General features: G+C 50.0%; 1 protein-coding gene across 5 annotated transcripts in view; it reads right to left on the bottom strand.

Moving 5' to 3' along the window:
* Window positions 1-17,628, bottom strand: part of LOC112226121 (histone deacetylase 5) — an 86,477-nt gene that overhangs the window by 21,453 nt on the left and 47,396 nt on the right. For 3 of the 5 annotated variants that reach the window (XM_042327512.1, XM_042327511.1, XM_042327510.1), the window contains 6 exons: window positions 11,973-12,253; window positions 11,671-11,827; window positions 11,341-11,449; window positions 10,909-11,042; window positions 8,364-8,495; window positions 7,231-7,343 (listed from right to left, as the gene is read on the bottom strand). In XM_042327512.1, the coding sequence (XP_042183446.1) occupies window positions 7,231-7,343; window positions 8,364-8,495; window positions 10,909-11,042; window positions 11,341-11,449; window positions 11,671-11,827; window positions 11,973-12,221 (894 nt within the window). In that variant the 5' untranslated portion in view covers window positions 12,222-12,253. The remainder of the gene's footprint in view (window positions 1-7,230; window positions 7,344-8,363; window positions 8,496-10,908; window positions 11,043-11,340; window positions 11,450-11,670; window positions 11,828-11,972; window positions 12,254-17,628) is intronic. The other 2 variants (XM_024390369.2, XM_024390368.2) reach the window with 1 other exon arrangement.

Here is a 17,628-nt window from a genome sequence, read left to right as displayed (position 1 = left end):
GCGAGCAAGAGAGAGAGGAGCGAGCGAGCGAGCAAGAGAGAGAGGAGCGAGCGAGCGAGCAAGAGAGAGAGGAGCGAGCGAGCGGAGCGAGCGAGCAAGAGAGAGAGGAGCGAGCGAGCAAGAGAGAGAGGAGCGAGCGAGCGAGCGAGAGAGCGAGCGAGCGGAGCGAGCGAGAGGAGCGAGCGAGCAAGAGAGAGAGGAGCGAGCGAGCAAGAGAGAGAGGAGCGAGCGAGCAAGAGAGAGAGGAGCGAGCGAGCAAGAGAGAGAGGAGCGAGCGAGCAAGAGAGAGAGGAGCGAGCGAGCAAGAGAGAGAGGAGCGAGCGAGCAAGAGAGAGAGGAGCGAGCGAGCAAGAGAGAGAGGAGCGAGCGAGCAAGAGAGAGAGGAGCGAGCGAGCAAGAGAGAGGAGCGAGCGAGCAAGAGAGAGAGGAGCGAGCGAGCAAGAGAGAGGAGCGAGCGAGCAAGAGAGAGAGGAGCGAGAGAGAGAGGAGCGAGAGAGAGAGGAGCGAGAGAGAGAGGAGCGAGAGAGAGAGGAGCGAGCGAGCAAGAGAGAGAGGAGCGAGCGAGCGAGCAAGAGAGAGCGGAGCGAGCGAGCGAGCAAGAGAGAGCGGAGCGAGCGAGCGAGCAAGAGAGAGCGGAGCGAGCGAGCGAGCAAGAGAGAGCGGAGCGAGCGAGCGAGCAAGAGAGAGCGGAGCGAGCGAGCGAGCAAGAGAGAGCGGAGCGAGCAAGAGAGAGCGGAGCGAGCGAGAGAGCGGAGCGAGCGAGAGAGCGGAGCGAGCGAGCAAGAGAGCGGAGCGAGCGAGCAAGAGAGAGCGGAGCGAGCGAGCAAGAGAGAGCGGAGCGAGCGAGCAAGAGAGAGCGGAGCGAGCGAGCAAGAGAGAGCGGAGCGAGCGAGCAAGAGAGAGGAGCGAGCGAGAGAGGAGCGAGCAAGAGAGGAGCGAGCAAGAGAGGAGCGAGCAAGAGAGGAGCGAGCAAGAGAGAGCGAGCAAGAGAGGAGCGAGCAAGAGAGAGCGAGCAAGAGAGAGCGAGCAAGAGAGAGCGGAGCGAGCGAGCAAGAGAGAGCGGAGCGAGCGAGCGAGAGAGAGCGGAGCGAGCGAGCAAGAGAGAGCGGAGCGAGCGAGCGAGAGCGGAGCGAGCGAGAGAGAGCGGAGCGAGCAAGAGAGAGAGCGGAGCGAGCGAGAGAGAGCGGAGCGAGCGAGCGAGCGAGCGAGAGCGGAGCGAGCGAGAGAGAGCGGAGCGAGCGAGCGAGCGAGAGCGGAGCGAGAGAGAGCGGAGCGAGCGAGCGAGCGAGCGAGAGCGGAGCGAGAGAGAGCGGAGCGAGCGAGCGAGCAAGAGAGAGCGAGCGAGCAAGAGAGAGCGGAGCGAGCGAGCGAGCAAGAGAGAGCGGAGCGAGCGAGCAAGAGAGAGCGGAGCGAGCGAGCGAGCAAGAGAGAGCGGAGCGAGCGAGCAAGAGAGAGCGGAGCGAGCGAGCAAGAGAGAGCGGAGCGAGCGAGCAAGAGAGAGCGGAGCGAGCGAGCAAGAGAGAGCGGAGCGAGCGAGCGAGCAAGAGAGAGCGGAGCGAGCGAGCGAGCAAGAGAGAGCGGAGCGAGCGAGCGAGCAAGAGAGAGCGGAGCGAGCGAGCGAGCAAGAGAGAGCGGAGCGAGCGAGCAAGAGAGAGCGGAGCGAGCGAGCAAGAGAGAGAGAGCGGAGCGAGCGAGCAAGAGAGAGAGAGCGGAGCGAGCGAGCAAGAGAGAGAGAGCGGAGCGAGCGAGCAAGAGAGAGCGGAGCGAGCGAGCAAGAGAGAGCGGAGCGAGCGAGCAAGAGAGAGCGGAGCGAGCGAGCAAGAGAGAGCGGAGCGAGCGAGCGAGAGAGCGAGCGAGCGGAGCGAGCGAGCAAGAGAGAGCGGAGCGAGCGAGCGGAGCGAGCGAGCAAGAGAGAGCGGAGCGAGCGAGCAAGAGAGAGCGGAGCGAGCGAGCAAGAGAGAGCGGAGCGAGCAAGAGAGAGCGGAGCGAGCGAGCGAGCGAGCGGAGCGAGCGAGCGAGCAAGAGAGAGCGGAGCGAGCGAGCAAGAGAGAGCGGAGCGAGCGAGCGAGCAAGAGAGAGCGGAGCGGAGCGAGCGAGCAAGAGAGAGCGGAGCGGAGCGAGCGAGCAAGAGAGAGCGGAGCGGAGCGAGCGAGCAAGAGAGAGCGGAGCGGAGCGAGCGAGCAAGAGAGAGCGGAGCGGAGCGAGCGAGCAAGAGAGAGCGGAGCGAGCGAGCAAGAGAGAGCGGAGCGAGCGAGCAAGAGAGAGCGGAGCGAGCGAGCAAGAGAGAGCGGAGCGAGCGAGCAAGAGAGAGCGGAGCGAGCGAGCAAGAGAGAGCGGAGCGAGCGAGCAAGAGAGAGCGGAGCGAGCGAGCGAGCAAGAGAGAGCGGAGCGAGCGAGCGAGCGAGCAAGAGAGAGCGGAGCGAGCGAGCGAGCGAGCAAGAGAGAGCGGAGCGAGCGAGCAAGAGAGAGCGGAGCGAGCGAGCAAGAGAGAGCGGAGCGAGCGAGCAAGAGAGAGCGGAGCGAGCAAGAGAGAGCGGAGCGAGCGAGCAAGAGAGAGCGGAGCGAGCGAGCAAGAGAGAGCGGAGCGAGCAAGAGAGAGCGGAGCGAGCGAGCAAGAGAGAGCGGAGCGAGCGAGCAAGAGAGAGCGGAGCGAGCGAGCAAGAGAGAGCGGAGCGAGCGAGCGGAGCGAGCGAGCAAGAGAGAGCGGAGCGAGCGAGCGAGCAAGAGAGAGCGGAGCGAGCGAGCGAGCAAGAGAGAGCGGAGCGAGCGAGCGAGCAAGAGAGAGCGAGCAAGAGAGAGCGGAGCGAGCGAGCAAGAGAGAGCGAGCAAGAGAGAGCGGAGCGAGCGAGCAAGAGAGAGCGGAGCGAGCGAGCAAGAGAGAGCGGAGCGAGAGAGCGGAGCGAGCGAGCAAGAGAGAGCGGAGCGAGCGAGCAAGAGAGAGCGGAGCGAGCGAGCAAGAGAGAGCGGAGCGAGCGAGCAAGAGAGAGCGGAGCGAGCGAGCAAGAGAGAGCGGAGCGAGCGAGCAAGAGAGAGCGGAGCGAGCGAGCAAGAGAGAGCGGAGCGAGCGAGCAAGAGAGAGCGGAGCGAGCGAGCAAGAGAGAGCGGAGCGAGCGAGCAAGAGAGAGCGGAGCGAGCGAGCAAGAGAGAGCGGAGCGAGCGAGCAAGAGAGAGCGGAGCGGAGCGAGCGAGCAAGAGAGAGAGAGCGGAGCGAGCGAGCAAGAGAGAGAGAGCGGAGCGAGCGAGCAAGAGAGAGAGAGCGGAGCGAGCGAGCAAGAGAGAGAGCGGAGCGAGCGAGCAAGAGAGAGAGGAGCGAGCGAGCAAGAGAGAGCGGAGCGAGCGAGCAAGAGAGAGAGAGCGGAGCGAGCGAGCAAGAGAGAGAGAGCGGAGCGAGCGAGCAAGAGAGAGCGGAGCGAGCGAGCAAGAGAGAGCGGAGCGAGCGAGCAAGAGAAAGAGGTATTTTCCAGAGAGGGAGCGTGAAGTCTTCCAGCTCACTAAAACATCCCATCAGTGCATGTATATTTAATCTACCCTAGCAACAACTAGAGAGAAGAAGAAAGGAATCCATCTTGTGTTCTGACCCTCTGCAGTATAAACAGTCAGGACAGGAGCTCTAACCAGTGTGACTCATTCTTTCAGCTCGCACAACATTTCTCTCCAAATTCCGCCCGAGGCTTCCAGTTCCCTTTGAACAAATGGCTGTTATTTGATGTTTGTGCAGGTGTGCTAGCTAGTACCATTTCAGGAGCTTTTCTTACTTGCCATTTAGACTTCACCTGGCTAACACTGTATAGAAACTCTTTCGGCTGTGTCCGAAATCGGTCTTGCCTACTACTTAATAAAAATACATCCTGTGTACTAATAGCACTACATACTATTTAGAATGTACTGTTTAGTAAAAACGTATGCCGTAAGCAACGAATATCAACATACCAGTCATCCATTTTATTTTTAATTTCACCTTTATTTAACCAGGTAGGCCAGTTGAGAACAAGTTCTCATTTACAACTGCAACCTGGCCAAGATAAAGCAAAGCAGTGTGACAAACAGTTACACATGGGATAAACAAACAGTCAATAACACAATAGAAAAGTCTATATACAGTGTGTGCAAATCACGTAAGGCGGTAAGGCAATAAATAGGCCATAGTAACAAAGTAATTACAATTTTGCAATTAAACAATGGCGTGAGCTGTGCAGATGATGATGTGCAAGTAGAAATACTGTTGTGCAAAAGAGCAAAAAAAAAAGTTAATAAAAACAATGTGGGGATGAGGTAGGTAGATTGGATGGACTACTTACAGATGGGCTATGTACAGCTGCAGCGATCGGTAAGCTGCTCAGATAGCTGATGCTTAAAGTTAGTGAGGGAGATATAAGTCTCCAACTGGAACAAATAGCAAAAATCGCTGAAGTCATTGGAAGCAGAGAACTGGAAGAAAAGGCGGCCAAAGGAGGTGTTGGCTTTGGGGATGACCAGTGAGATATACCTGCTGGAGCGCGTGCTGCTATGGTGACCAGTGAGCTGAGATAAGGCGGGGCTTTACCTGGCAGAGACTTATAGATGACCTGGAGCCAGTGGGTCTGGTGACGAATGTGGCATACAGGTGGCAGTGGTTGGTGGTATATAGGGCTTTGGTGACAAAACGGATGGCACTGTGATAGACTGCATCCAATTTGCTGAGTAGAGTTGGAGGCTATTTTGTAAATGACATCGCCGAAGTCAAGGATCGGTAGGATGGTCAGTTTTACGAGGGTATCTTTGGCAGCATGAGAGAAGGAGGCTTTGTTGCGAAATAGGAAGCCGATTCTAGATTACATTTTGGATTGGAGATGTTTGATATGAGTCTGGAAGGAGGTTTACAGTCTAGCCAGACACATAGGTATTTGTAGTTGTCCACATATTCTAAGTCAGAACCGTCCAGAGTAGTGATGCAAGTCGGGCGGGAGGGTGCGGGCAGCGATCAGTTGAAGCGCATGCATTTAGTTTTACTAGCATTTAAGAGCAGTTGGAGGCCACGGAAGGAGAGTTGTATGGCATTGAAGCTTAACTGGAGGTTTGTTAATACAGTGTCCAAAGAAGGGCCAGATGTTTACAGAATGATGTCGTCTGCGTAGAGGTGGATCAGAGAATCACCCGCATTATGAGAAGGCATCATCAAATGTCCGATCACGCTTGTTCCCCTGCAAGCCGTTCAATCAAACATATTCTGATTATCAGCTGTTGTCAAACACGTGCAAATAGACCAGTCTCTTCCTCAAGTGTGCAGCAATTTTTACTCTATGAAAAGCCTAAATGATTATTACATCCTAGATTTTAAAGCATAATACAAAAAGCATACTATTTAGAATGCAATATGGGTATTCCGACACAGCCATATTTCTCCCTGCCTCGACTTTTTCTCAACAAGGGCCCTTCTCTTTTTCAGCTCCCCCCGGTGGGTGTCAGCCTTTTTCACAGGTTCTCACTGATAATGGCATTATCGGGGGAAGACTAACTCAACAGAAACACTATTTAAAAACAGGGAAAATACATTTTTAAGAAAGTCACCATGCATCCCAAACAAGGTGTTGATCCATGGCAAACTGCCCTATTTGTTGTTAAAACAATGTCACTCTCCTTTGTGTGCATCTGACCATTTATCAGCCCGGATCTGCTGGGGCGGCGATGACGCAATAACGTTCTTGATGGGGGTGGCTATTTTGGAAAGTTTCACACAGCAGGCTAACAAGGCGCTTGTTATGTCATCAGCGGTCGACTGTTTCTCCGCTTCGAGAGAATGGCAGTAATCAAGTATTTTCAGGGAGGGAGGGGAGGGAAATTAAATGGTCTCAGAGATTGACTAATGCTTTTTATTTATGTTGCCCTACTTTTGGAGAGAAGAGAGAGGAAGTATTTTTGGGTGTTATAAAATGGCAGGGGGAAGATGGCTGTAAATTGAGTGTTGAGAGAGCTGTCTGAATGAGATGACAAAATGCTAATTTGAATTCAAATCATCAACCTGTGTGAACACACACACACAATTCAATGATTTGTTCAACCAAATAAAAAACACATTTATCCATTAAAACACAGGTCTTCTAAAACAGATATTTGAAGAGGTAGATATGGAGAGTAAGACCAAGTACCTGAGGGCTTTAGTGTTCCAGCTACAGCTGTTCTGTAAGTAGCCTGACTACCAGGAAAAACTCAAGTCCCAGGGACAAGAACTGGTAGTTCTGATCAGTGAACTTACAGTATGTTCTGCAATGAAATAGCTAAGGCAGCTAGGCCTATATTTACCTTACATGATGAACAATGGATCAGGTTTTATTATCAAAATGGAGGATCGCAGTCATTCAAAACACTATGGCTAGCTCGCTCTCCCTCCTACATCCCCCTTCTCATCTCTCTCGCTTTCTCTCCCTCAAGGTTAAGATCTTCCTGGAGCCACTTGATGCTCAGAGCATCAGACCAACCTTCCACCCCCCTAGTCTACCCAAGCTTATTTTCAGGCCTTACTCACTGCAGTCAGCCACTATCCTCTCGCCCTAGTTTACAATTCAGCCAAGCACAATGACCATACACGCATAAAGAATAAGCTACTAGTAGCCCTAAAGAACACAGTCTACCTAGTCATGTAACACTCCTCATAAGTCCCCATTGCATTTGATCTATAACTAACAGCAGGGTTGATAAAAACTAAACCAAACCACCAGGTAGCCTAATGGTTAGAGAGTTCAGCCAGTAACCGAAAGGTTGCTGGATCAAATCCCCGAGCTGACAAGGTAAAAATCTGTTGTTCAGCCCCTGAGCAAGGCAGTTAACCAACTGTTCCCTGGGCACCGAAGACGGGGATGTCGATTAAGGCAACCCCCCACCACTCTGATTCAGAGGGGTTGGGTTAAATGGGGAAGACACATTTCAGTTGAAGGCATTCAGTTGTACAACTGACTAGGTACCCCCTTACCCAATCAGAATGGGTTCCATTTGAGTCTCTGTCTTGCAACACTTTTTATACTAAATGCGATGAGACATTTTATAAAACATGCACTCTGTTGGTTCCTGGTACCTTTTGTCCAAGCAGTAGGTTATGTATTTTCATGGTGCGTTATAAAACTGCATCAACACAGACAAACAGCAACACACATTTCAGGGGTTAAGTTCCATAGAAGGTAGAATTTGTTTTTTTTGTGCAGAGGGGAGGCCCCCCTTGACCCCCTAGCATCCTCCCACAGCCCTCCCCTCTCTTACCTCTGCGTGGATGTTGGGGACAGATCCGCTGGAGCCGTTCTCTGCGATGGCACTGTTGGAGCTGTTGGGCGAGCTGGGCCCGGAGCCAGGGGCACTGCTACACATGGAGGACACTGCAATGACAATGGAACAGGCCACTCAGAGACAGAACCAACCCAGCATCCCAGGCAGACAGACACCACCGCCAAAACCCCTGTGTGGTACAGCCTTTCTCCAAGCTTGCATCAAACTCTACAAATGTGTGAAGAGAAATGTCTAGGTTTTATCAGGCTGTTTCTATGAGTATACAGAAAGGTAAAAACAGAATAGACTATCATTGGTAACATATACATGGAATCAGAGAACTAGGAAAAAGGACTTCCCCCACATTTCTTTGACTCTTTCAAGAGGCCAACATTCTTAGTCCCAATCCAAAACGTTCACAAAACCCTGTTCTCTTTTTCCCTGCTCCACTGCCAGCTAACCTACCCAAACCCATCCCCTTTTGTCCTATTCAAGCCTTATGTATTAATCCACACCCTACCCTATAGTCCCTGCTATTTTTGTTTGTCTCCAATAAGCAGATATTTAGTCCCAGAAAAGCTTCTGCTTTCATTAGCAGATGAAACGGGCGAGTTAAATCAAAAGCCTCTATAAGCATAGCTTCTGTTGTAGTCTCAAGAACAACTAGCATTTATACGATCTCCTATGTTTACATAGTAGTTGCACGTGACATGGAAACGGCTAATAGGGCAAACCCTTAAACCTAACATAAGGTAGCTAGCTCCAGTACTAGGTCTGGAAAGGCATTGTGTGGCATGTGTATATAGCCAACCTGACTAAGTGGGTTATGTAACTAGGTCCTTCTGGGAAATTAGCTTGAGTTGTAGAGTGCCGTGGCCCCTCCGGATGTCTACTTTTACCATCAGGCCAGTGTTGAAATGACTGGTTTATGTTAAGTAGGGTGTGACTTTAGATGATTTATGGTTCACCCAACTGGATGCTTCTCACTGGGGTTGGTTTACAACTATGAAATGGCACAGGGTGTGGAATTCCAGTTGAAGAGTGTACAATGTATTTGTATGCGAGTATGTAAATGCATAATGGAAGAGTGTGTAAATGCATGGTGTGTGTGTGTGTGTGTGTGCTCTCACCAGAGATCTCGATGGCTCTCTTTTTGAAGGTACTTATCACTGTCCCGTCCTTCCTCCTCAGCAGAGGACTACTCCGCCTCTCAGCTACCTTCTGTTTTAACCGCGAACGCACCTTCAGATTGGGCTCTGAGGCTGTCGGAGAGAGAAAGGCGAGCGAGCGAGAGAGAGAAATGCGAGAGAGAAAGGCGAGCGAGCGAGAGAGAGAAAGGCGAGCGAGAGAGATAGGAGCGAGAGAGCGAGAGAGATAGGAGCGAGAGAGCGAGAGAGATAGGAGCGAGAGAGCGAGAGAGATAGGAGCGAGAGAGCGAGAGAGATAGGAGCGAGAGAGCGAGATAGATAGGAGCGAGAGAGCGAGATAGATAGGAGCGAGCGAGCGAGATAGATAGGAGCGAGAGAGCGAGAGAGATAGGAGCGAGAGAGCGAGAGAGATAGGAGCGAGCGAGCGAGATAGATAGGAGCGAGCGAGCGAGATAGATAGGAGCGAGCGAGCGAGAGAGATAGGAGCGAGCGAGCGAGAGAGATAGGAGCGAGCGAGCGAGCGAGAGAGATAGGAGCGAGCGAGAGAGATAGGAGCGAGCGAGCGAGATAGGAGCGAGCGAGAGAGATAGGAGCGAGCGAGAGAGATAGGAGCGAGCGAGAGAGATAGGAGCGAGCGAGAGAGATAGGAGCGAGCGAGAGAGATAGGAGCGAGCGAGAGAGATAGGAGCGAGCGAGAGAGATAGGAGCGAGCGAGAGAGATAGGAGCGAGCGAGAGAGATAGGAGCGAGCGAGAGAGATAGGAGCGAGCGAGAGAGATAGGAGCGAGCGAGAGAGATAGGAGCGAGCGAGAGAGATAGGAGCGAGCGAGAGAGATAGGAGCGAGCGAGAGAGATAGGAGCGAGCGAGAGAGATAGGAGCGAGCGAGAGAGATAGGAGCGAGCGAGAGAGATAGGAGCGAGCGAGAGATAGGAGCGAGCGAGAGATGGGCGCGAGAGCGAGCGATAGGAGGGCGCGAGAGGGAGCGATAGGAGGGCGCGAGAGGAGCGATAGGAGGGCGCGAGAGGAGCGATAGGAGGGCGCGAGAGGAGCGAGCGAGAAAGCGAGAGGAGAGAGCGAGAAAGCGAGAGGAGCGATAGGAGGGCGCGAGAGGAGCGAGCGAGAAAGCGAGAAAGCGAGAGGAGAGAGCGAGAAAGCGAGAGGAGCGATAGGAGGGCGCGAGAGGAGCGAGCGAGAAAGCGAGAGGAGAGAGCGAGAAAGCGAGAGGAGAGAGCGAGAAAGCAAGAGGAGCGATAGGAGGGCGCGAGAGGAGAGAGCGAGAAAGCGAGAGAGAGCGAGAAAGCGAGAGGAGCGAGCGAGAAAGCGAGAGGAGCGAGCGAGAAAGCGAGAGGAGCGAGCGAGAAAGCGAGAGGAGCGAGCGAGAAAGCGAGAGGAGCGAGCGAGAAAGCGAGAGGAGCGAGCGAGAAAGCGAGAGGAGCGAGCGAGAAAGCGAGAGGAGCGAGCGAGAAAGCGAGAGGAGAGAGCGAGAAAGCGAGAGGAGAGAGCGAGAAAGCGAGAGGAGAGAGCGAGAAAGCGAGAGGAGAGCGAGAAAGCAAGAGAAAGCAAGAGGAGAGCGAGAAAGCAAGAGGAGAGCGAGAAAGCAAGAGGAGAGCGAGAAAGCAAGAGGAGAGCGAGAAAGCAAGAGGAGAGCGAGAAAGCAAGAGGAGAGCGAGAAAGCAAGAGGAGAGCGAGCGAGAAAGTAGTGAGTTTAAATCAAAAAGACATACAACAGAAACCATAAACAAACAGCTCATATCCAAAAGCACTATGGACGGCTCCAAATGAGGACATTTATATATCTTATTGACTGGGGACGCTAAGACTGAAATAAATGTCCATTTGCAATTAACCCCTCCTTCACGCAACTGCTTTTTCAGCCCATTGTTGATGCAATGAACGACAGACCAAATTAGACTAATGGAAGTAAATAAAACAGAGATTCCCCAGGAAGAATACCTATATACCTGCTGCTTTGGCAAAAGCTAATGGGGATCCAAATGAACCAATATGGAGGGAGGGAAAAAAAAAATAGGAATTGGGGCAATTAAGCAAAAGCCCCGGGTTTAATTTAATTAGCATCCAATAGCGGTGCTTTCCACTGGTCATAAGTCCCAGTAAGCACGAGCTAACAAGTCTATGGAAACAATACCAAACAACAAGCAATATAATTAGATCTAGATTACATGGGATCCTTCAGGATAGACACAGCAAGCATATATTTAAGCATGCGTCATGGGTCAGCTTCTCAGACCCAGATTAAGTTTACTGCTGGACTAAAACACGTTCATTGGAAAGTCTCCAATCTCCATTTAGTGAACCACCCCACTCCATCGGCTTGTCTGTGGGTGGGCTTAATTATCTACATGAGTGAGTGTGTATGTATGTAGCTATTGCCCACCAGTCTTCACAAACACTGCTGCGGTGACTCATTCTGACTCATACCAGAAAAGGAGAAACACTAAATGCACACACACACACACGTGCTTCAAAGTAATGCAGACATGCAACAACACACAGTGCATCCACTCACCAGTTTTCCGGAGAGGGAAATCGTCCCTGCCATCGTAGGACCCCAGGAGTGGGGGCAGTTTGTAGGAGGGCGGCGTTCCCGGAGTGTTACTCTGAGGGGGGGAGTTGGGGTCCAGAGAGGTGTGGTGGGCCCCCCTGATGAAGCCATAACAGTTAAGGTACCAGAATCAGTTGATACTACTTGTGGTGTAGACAAGACATTCGCTGACTAGATTAAAACCTCTATCCATTTGGCATGACACCCGCTGAGGAAGGTAAACAAGTATTTTTAACAGTTCACTCCGGGTCAATGCATCAGTGTAGGAACTCTAAGAGTCCTAGCTAAGGTACAGCCCTTCCTCCATATTCATTAACTTCCATGGCTCTTGGCCAGTCTGTCAGTTAACGTTAGCCAGCCTCAGAACTCAAATTAGATGTTGATGGTTAGGCTCACCAGCATTTCTGGGGGAAGGAATGGTTTAGACCGCCAGGTGTGCCAGGCTCTTTTTTGCTCAGGAGGAACTCCTGGAGCTTCAGCTTCACCTCCGTACTGGCAATGGCACCTTCCGGAACAAACCATCACAAAGCTATTATAACGCTAACAAAGACCAACAGCTATGGAGTAGGAGGATCTAAACTAGAGCAATAACAGCAGCACTGTATCACTAAGTAAAAGTTTGATTGAAATATACAGTAGATATGTCATCTGTTTTCACTTCCTGAAAGCTTCTCCTCATACACCAGATATATACTGCTCAGTGTGTGACTTCTGTGTACTACTCACTCTCTTTGCCCTTCTCCTTGTTGCGTAGCATGAGGAGCTGCTGCTCCAGCCTCTGTTTCTCCAGCTCCTCATGCCTCTGCTGCTCCAGCTTCCTCTTCTGCTCCAGCTCCTGCTGCCGCTTGGCCGCCAGGATCTCCTGCTGCTGCTGCAGTGACGCCAGGGGGAAGGAAAGCCAGAGAGGAGATGTCAAATGAAGCTCAAACTGACCGGTCCAGTGGCGTGTGGCTAAAGACGTTTCTAACCCCACCTCTTGCCCCCCCACCCACCCACCCACCAGCCTTCCTAAAGCGGATCCCCGTTACCTTCAGGTGCTCCTGCAGCTGAACCTCATGCTGGCGTGTCAGGACCTCATGCTGCTTCTGGAACTCAGCGAAGAGAAGCTGTTTCTGAAGCTCCTGCTGCTGTTTGAGGAGGAGCAGTTCATGCTGCAGTTGCTGCTCCCTCATGGCTGGGTCCACTCCTCCGCCCAGGGGTCCCAGCCTGGGATCCGTCCTCAGGTCCACGGGACCACCTCCAACACCCTGCTCACTGCCGCCCACAGGGCTCTGCATCCCCGAGGGGAGAGTTGTCTTCACCTCCACAGCTAGATGGAGGAAGGGGTGGAGAGGAGAGAGTGGGAAGGAGACAGAGAAGGAAATGAAGAGTAAAGGAGGGCAAAAAGAGAGAAGCGAGGGAGACAGGGGAAAGGAAAGGAGCAGACAAAGAAGAAAAGTTTGTCTTTATTTGACCACCATTTAACAAAGTACAACAGTTTAATATAAGCTTTTTTTTCACCAATCAGAAACCAAACATCTTCAACAGATACTGCTGAAACTGTGAGGTTAAAGTTCAAGGGCTGAGAAGTAATTCCCTGATAGTCAAACTGTAAGCTAAATGTCATTTCTAACATAATACATATGTATTTTGGCCATGTGGCTTGGCACAGATCTACTGTATCTCACGGAGTGAAGTCAACAAGGGCACACTGAGTAGGTTAGAGAGAGACATTCATTGCAGTGACAACCAGTTTCTATAAAGGACAAATATGTCCCATCTAATAGACTGACCCTGGCAACTGACCCGGTCCATCTTTCAGTGTATTACTGCTTTCAGAAATCAGACCAGGAGTTCAATAATGTTTGGCATGCTAGCTCTCTCTGGGGCCATTGCATAATTCCACCACAATGACAAGAGTTCAGTGGAGTTGGACAAACTACTGTCGTACAGTACACACAGCAGGAGGAATAAAGTTTGGGGCCTGTTCTTCTCTCCGCTGGCAAAAGTTGGAAGGGTGCAATGTTGTATTTAGAGCACTTAGGAGGAGTGTTTAAGTGCACTATTTTAAAAGTATGATTCCACAGAAGTGTGTGAGTGCTTATGTGGTTACTGAACAATTCATCACAGTATATACACGTTTATACAGTACATACTTAAATGACTGAAGGAGCGTCTTGGAGTGTTTCAATGCGACTGTTTGTGCGTAACACTGAGTCATCACTTCATCAGCAAAAGAATCAATCATGGTTTACTAGTTATTCATTTTGTATGGCGCATGTTATCGCCATGGATTACAAGGAATCCATCGGTCTGTATCACGCTAGGTAACTCTATACTAGTGTGTCGGTGTATGCATTTTGCTCAATAGGAGACAGTATTGGGATGGGAGCAGACCTTGCTAAAAATAGCCAAGGTGACAATCGATACAGAGAGAGCACACCATTATATAACCTGGGAGGACCACAGTAGGCAGGGCCAAGACCGGGATGAGGGCAGAGCCCAGACCGGGACGAGGGCAGAGCCAGGGCACTCTACGACACTCCAGGAGCTTTGTCTCTGATACAATAAGCACAGAGCTGGCAACGACACACAGCATCCCAAAGCCGCAAAGCCACTGGCAAGCGCTGCTGCCAAACAGTCAAGCACAGCCACCTGGCAAGGGCCACTCTACGGTTTTCGACCTCCCCTTAAAATCGGCAGGGAAATCAGGGATTGGAAGGGGCTATTGTGTGCCAAAAGTTGGCTTCCAATGCACCTGACAGTTTCCACCAACCATTTGTTTCACCTTTCATTAACCCTTAATGGCCACAAGGCTTGACATTGGTGCAGGGTCAGAACTCAGTAGGACAAGACGCTGTAAGGTTTAACATCTCAAACAAATGCAGAAAAAAAACAATGGAAGAGATTAGTGGGCAGGCAGAGAAGCACTCAGTCTGCAACAATGGTCAAGGGTAAAGAGGTTGACTGCCGCCAGTGCATTGGTGGATGTAGAGTATTTGATCCCAGCTGCAGGCTAGGACCTAATGAGAAGGCACCGATTCCGTGTCACAGATGGTTAAGTCACTCAGTGACCAGATAATGAGAGAGAAGAGATAGGCTAACTCCTGTGGAAAAAATAAATGGGAGACTGAGGGAGCAGCTAGCACTAGCTGAAAAGCACAAGCACTGCTTTGTGAGTTTGATTCTGAATGCAATGGCATCTATGAGTGGACCTCTAAGCCCGGAGAACTAAACCAGTTATTTTTCCAGTTGCATGTCGTTAAAGATATATATATAAATATATATATCATTTTCAAAAAGTAATCTAGGGTCAGATAAGGCTGGAAATTGCCAGGGACAATCACAACACTTAGGTGCTGATAAGTATTGTGATTCTCACGATATACACTGCTCAAAAAAATAAAGGGAACACTTAAACACAATGTAACTCCAAGTCAATCACACTTCTGTGAAATCAAACTGTCCACTTAGGAAGCAACACTGATTGACAATACATTTCACATGCTGACAACAGGTGGAAATTATAGGCAATTAGCAAGACACCCCCAATAAAGGAGTGGTTCTGCAGGTGGTGACCACAGACCACTTCTCAGTTCCTATGCTTCCTGGCTGATGTTTTGGTCACTTTTGAATGCTGGCAGTGCGTAACACTGAGTGATCACTTCATCAGCAAATTAATCAATCATGGTTTACTAGTTATTCATTTTGTATGGCGCATGAGACGGAGTCCACAACCCACACAAGTGGCTCAGGTACTGCAGCTCATCCAGGATGGCACATCAATGCGAGCTGTGGCAAGAAGGTTTGCTGTGTCCGTCAGCATAGTGTCCAGAGCATGGAGGCGCTACCAGGAGACAGGCCAGTACATCAGGAGACGTGGAGGAGGCCGTAGGAGGGCAACAACCCAGCAGCAGGACCACTACCTCAGTCTTTGTGCAAGGAGGAGCAGGAGGAGCACTGCCAGAGCCCTGCAAAATGACCTCCAGCAGGCCACAAATGTGCATGTGTCTGCTCAAACGGTCAAAAACAGACTCCATGAGGCTGGTATGAGGGCCCGACGTCCACAGGTGGGGGTTGTGCTTACAGCCCAACACCATGCAGGACATTTGGCATTTGCCAGAGAACACCAAGATTGGCAAATTCGCTACTGGCGCCCTGTCCTCTTCACAGATGAAAGCAGGTTCACACTGAGCACATGTGACAGAGTCTGGAGACGCCGTGGAGAACGTTCTGCTGCCTGCAACATCCTCCAGCATGACCGGTTTGGCGGTGGGTCAGTCATGGTGTGGGGTGGCATTTCTTTGGGGGGCCGCACAGCCCTCCATGTGCTCGCCAGAGGTAGCCTGACTGCCGTTAGGTACCGAGATGAGATCCTCAGACCCCTTGTAAGACCATATGCTGGTGCGGTTGGCCCTGGGTTCCTCCTAATGCAAGACAATGCTAAACCTCATGTGGCTGAATTGTGTCAGCAGTTCCTGCAAGAGGAAGGCACTGATGCTATGGACTGGCCCACCCGTTCCCCAGACCTGAATCCAATTGAGCACGTCTCGCTCCATCCACCAACGCCACGTTGCACCACAGACTGTCCAGGAGTTGGCGGATGCTTTAGTCCAGGTCTGGGAGGAGATCCCTCAGGAGACCATCCGCCACCTCATCAAGAGCATGCCCAGGTATTGTAGGGAGGTCATACAGTCACGTGGAGGCAACACACACTACGGAGTCTCATTTTGACTTGTTTTAAGGACATTACATCAAAGTTGGATCAGCCTGTAGTGTGGTTTTCCACTTTAATTTTGAGTGTGACTCCAAATCCAGACCACCATGGGTTGATAAATTTGATTTCCATTGATAATGTGTGATTTTGTTGTCAGCACATTCAACTATGTAAAGAAAAAAGTATTTCATTAGAATATTTCATTCATTCAGATCTAGGATGTGTTCCCTTTATTTATATATACTGCTCAAAAAAAAAAAAAAAAAAAAAAAAATAGATATATAAATGAGTGACTTTATTGCGATTTGATGTTCCAAACATAATGCTCACTCATGATTTAATCCTAGATTAGACCTAATCTAGAGTTTGTAACTAGGTTTATAATTAAGCCGATGTTTTGCACCATTTACTTTTTAAATACTAGATTAATAAATCACTCAACTACAGGAGTGTTCATAAATTCAAATCTGGAGTGCCAGAGTATGCACTCTGGGCAATCATAAATTCAGAGTGTTTCACTCTCGGAGCATCCAGAGCACACACTGGACGCTCTGGCCAAGGAGTAGGATTGATCTGAGCGTTCTGACCTCAACGGCACTCAAGCACCCAAGGTAACTGGCTAATGTTGGCTAGCTTGCTAGCTACTTCCAGACACAAATGAGATAGCACCCTCTGACCATTTTACTCACCCTAACAGAGCTGGTTAGGCTGTTTTCATGCTAATCTAAAGCGTTGGTGACTCTGTGCTGCTGGCAAAAAAATAAATTATGCTTTTTGCCCACATTTACAGACACCGGGTGTTGAGTCTGTAAATTCATCAGTTATTCTGTGCTCTGGCACACTCAGAAAAGTGCTCTGCTTCCACAGGGCAGCTCTCTAGGCCCGCTACTCTAATATTTTTACCAATGACCTGCCACTGGCTTTAAACATAGCATGTGTGTCCATGTATGATGATGATGATTGATGCAACCATATACGCATCAGCAACCACAGCTAATGAAGTCATTGAAACCCTTGCAGTCTGAGTTGGTCTGTTTTGGAATGGGTGGCCAGTAATAAACTGGTCCTGAACATCTCTAAAACTAGGAGCATTGTATTAGGTACAAATCATTCCTTAAGGTGCTAGACCACAGCTGAATCTGGTAATGAATGGTGTGGCTGTTGAACAAGTTGAAGAGGCTAAATTACTTTGCGTTACCTTAGATTGTAAACTGTCATGGTCAAAACATATAGATTTAATGGTTGTAAAGATGGGGAGAGGTCTGGCCGTAATAAAGAGATGCTCTGCTTTTTTGACACCATACTCCAAAAAGCAAGTTCTGCAGGCTATAGTTTTTTGCTAGGTCCATTGCTACAAGGAAAGATGTAGTTAAGCTGCAGCTGGCCCAGAACAGAGGGGCACATTTTTGCTCTTAATTGTAATCAGAGGGCTGATAAAAATACTATGCATGTCAGTCTCTCTTGGCTAAGAGTTGAGGAGAGACTGACTGCATCACTTCTTTTTATAAGAAACAATGTGTTGAAAATCCCAAATTGTTTGCATAGTCAACTTACACAAAGCTCTGACACACACACACACAACCACCAGTGGTCTTTTCATAGTCCCCAAATGCCAAAAAAAATACAGTATTATAGAGCCCTTATTGCATGGAACTTCCATCTCATATCGCTCAAATAAACAGCAAACCTAGTTTCAAAAAACAGAAAGAAACATCTCCCGGCACAACGCCTCGCCCATATTTGACCTAGATGGTTTGTGTGTATGCATTGATATTTAGGCTGCATGTGCCTTATTAAAAATGTATGTAGTTCTGTCCTTGAGCTGTTCTTGTCTAATGATGTTCTGCATTATGTCATTCTGTATTGTGTCATGTTTTGTGTGGACCCCAGGAAGAGTAGCTGCTGCTTTAGCAACAGCTAATGGGGATCCTAATAAAAACACAAAAAAGATACCAGATAGCCAGAGTGAATTTACGAACGTACCCAAT

This window comes from Oncorhynchus tshawytscha, linkage group LG09, assembly GCF_018296145.1.
Source record: "Oncorhynchus tshawytscha isolate Ot180627B linkage group LG09, Otsh_v2.0, whole genome shotgun sequence".
Taxonomy (NCBI): domain Eukaryota; kingdom Metazoa; phylum Chordata; class Actinopteri; order Salmoniformes; family Salmonidae; genus Oncorhynchus; species Oncorhynchus tshawytscha.
The sequence above is the reverse complement of the archived record's forward strand: the minus strand, read 5'-3'. Positions and strand labels throughout refer to the sequence as shown.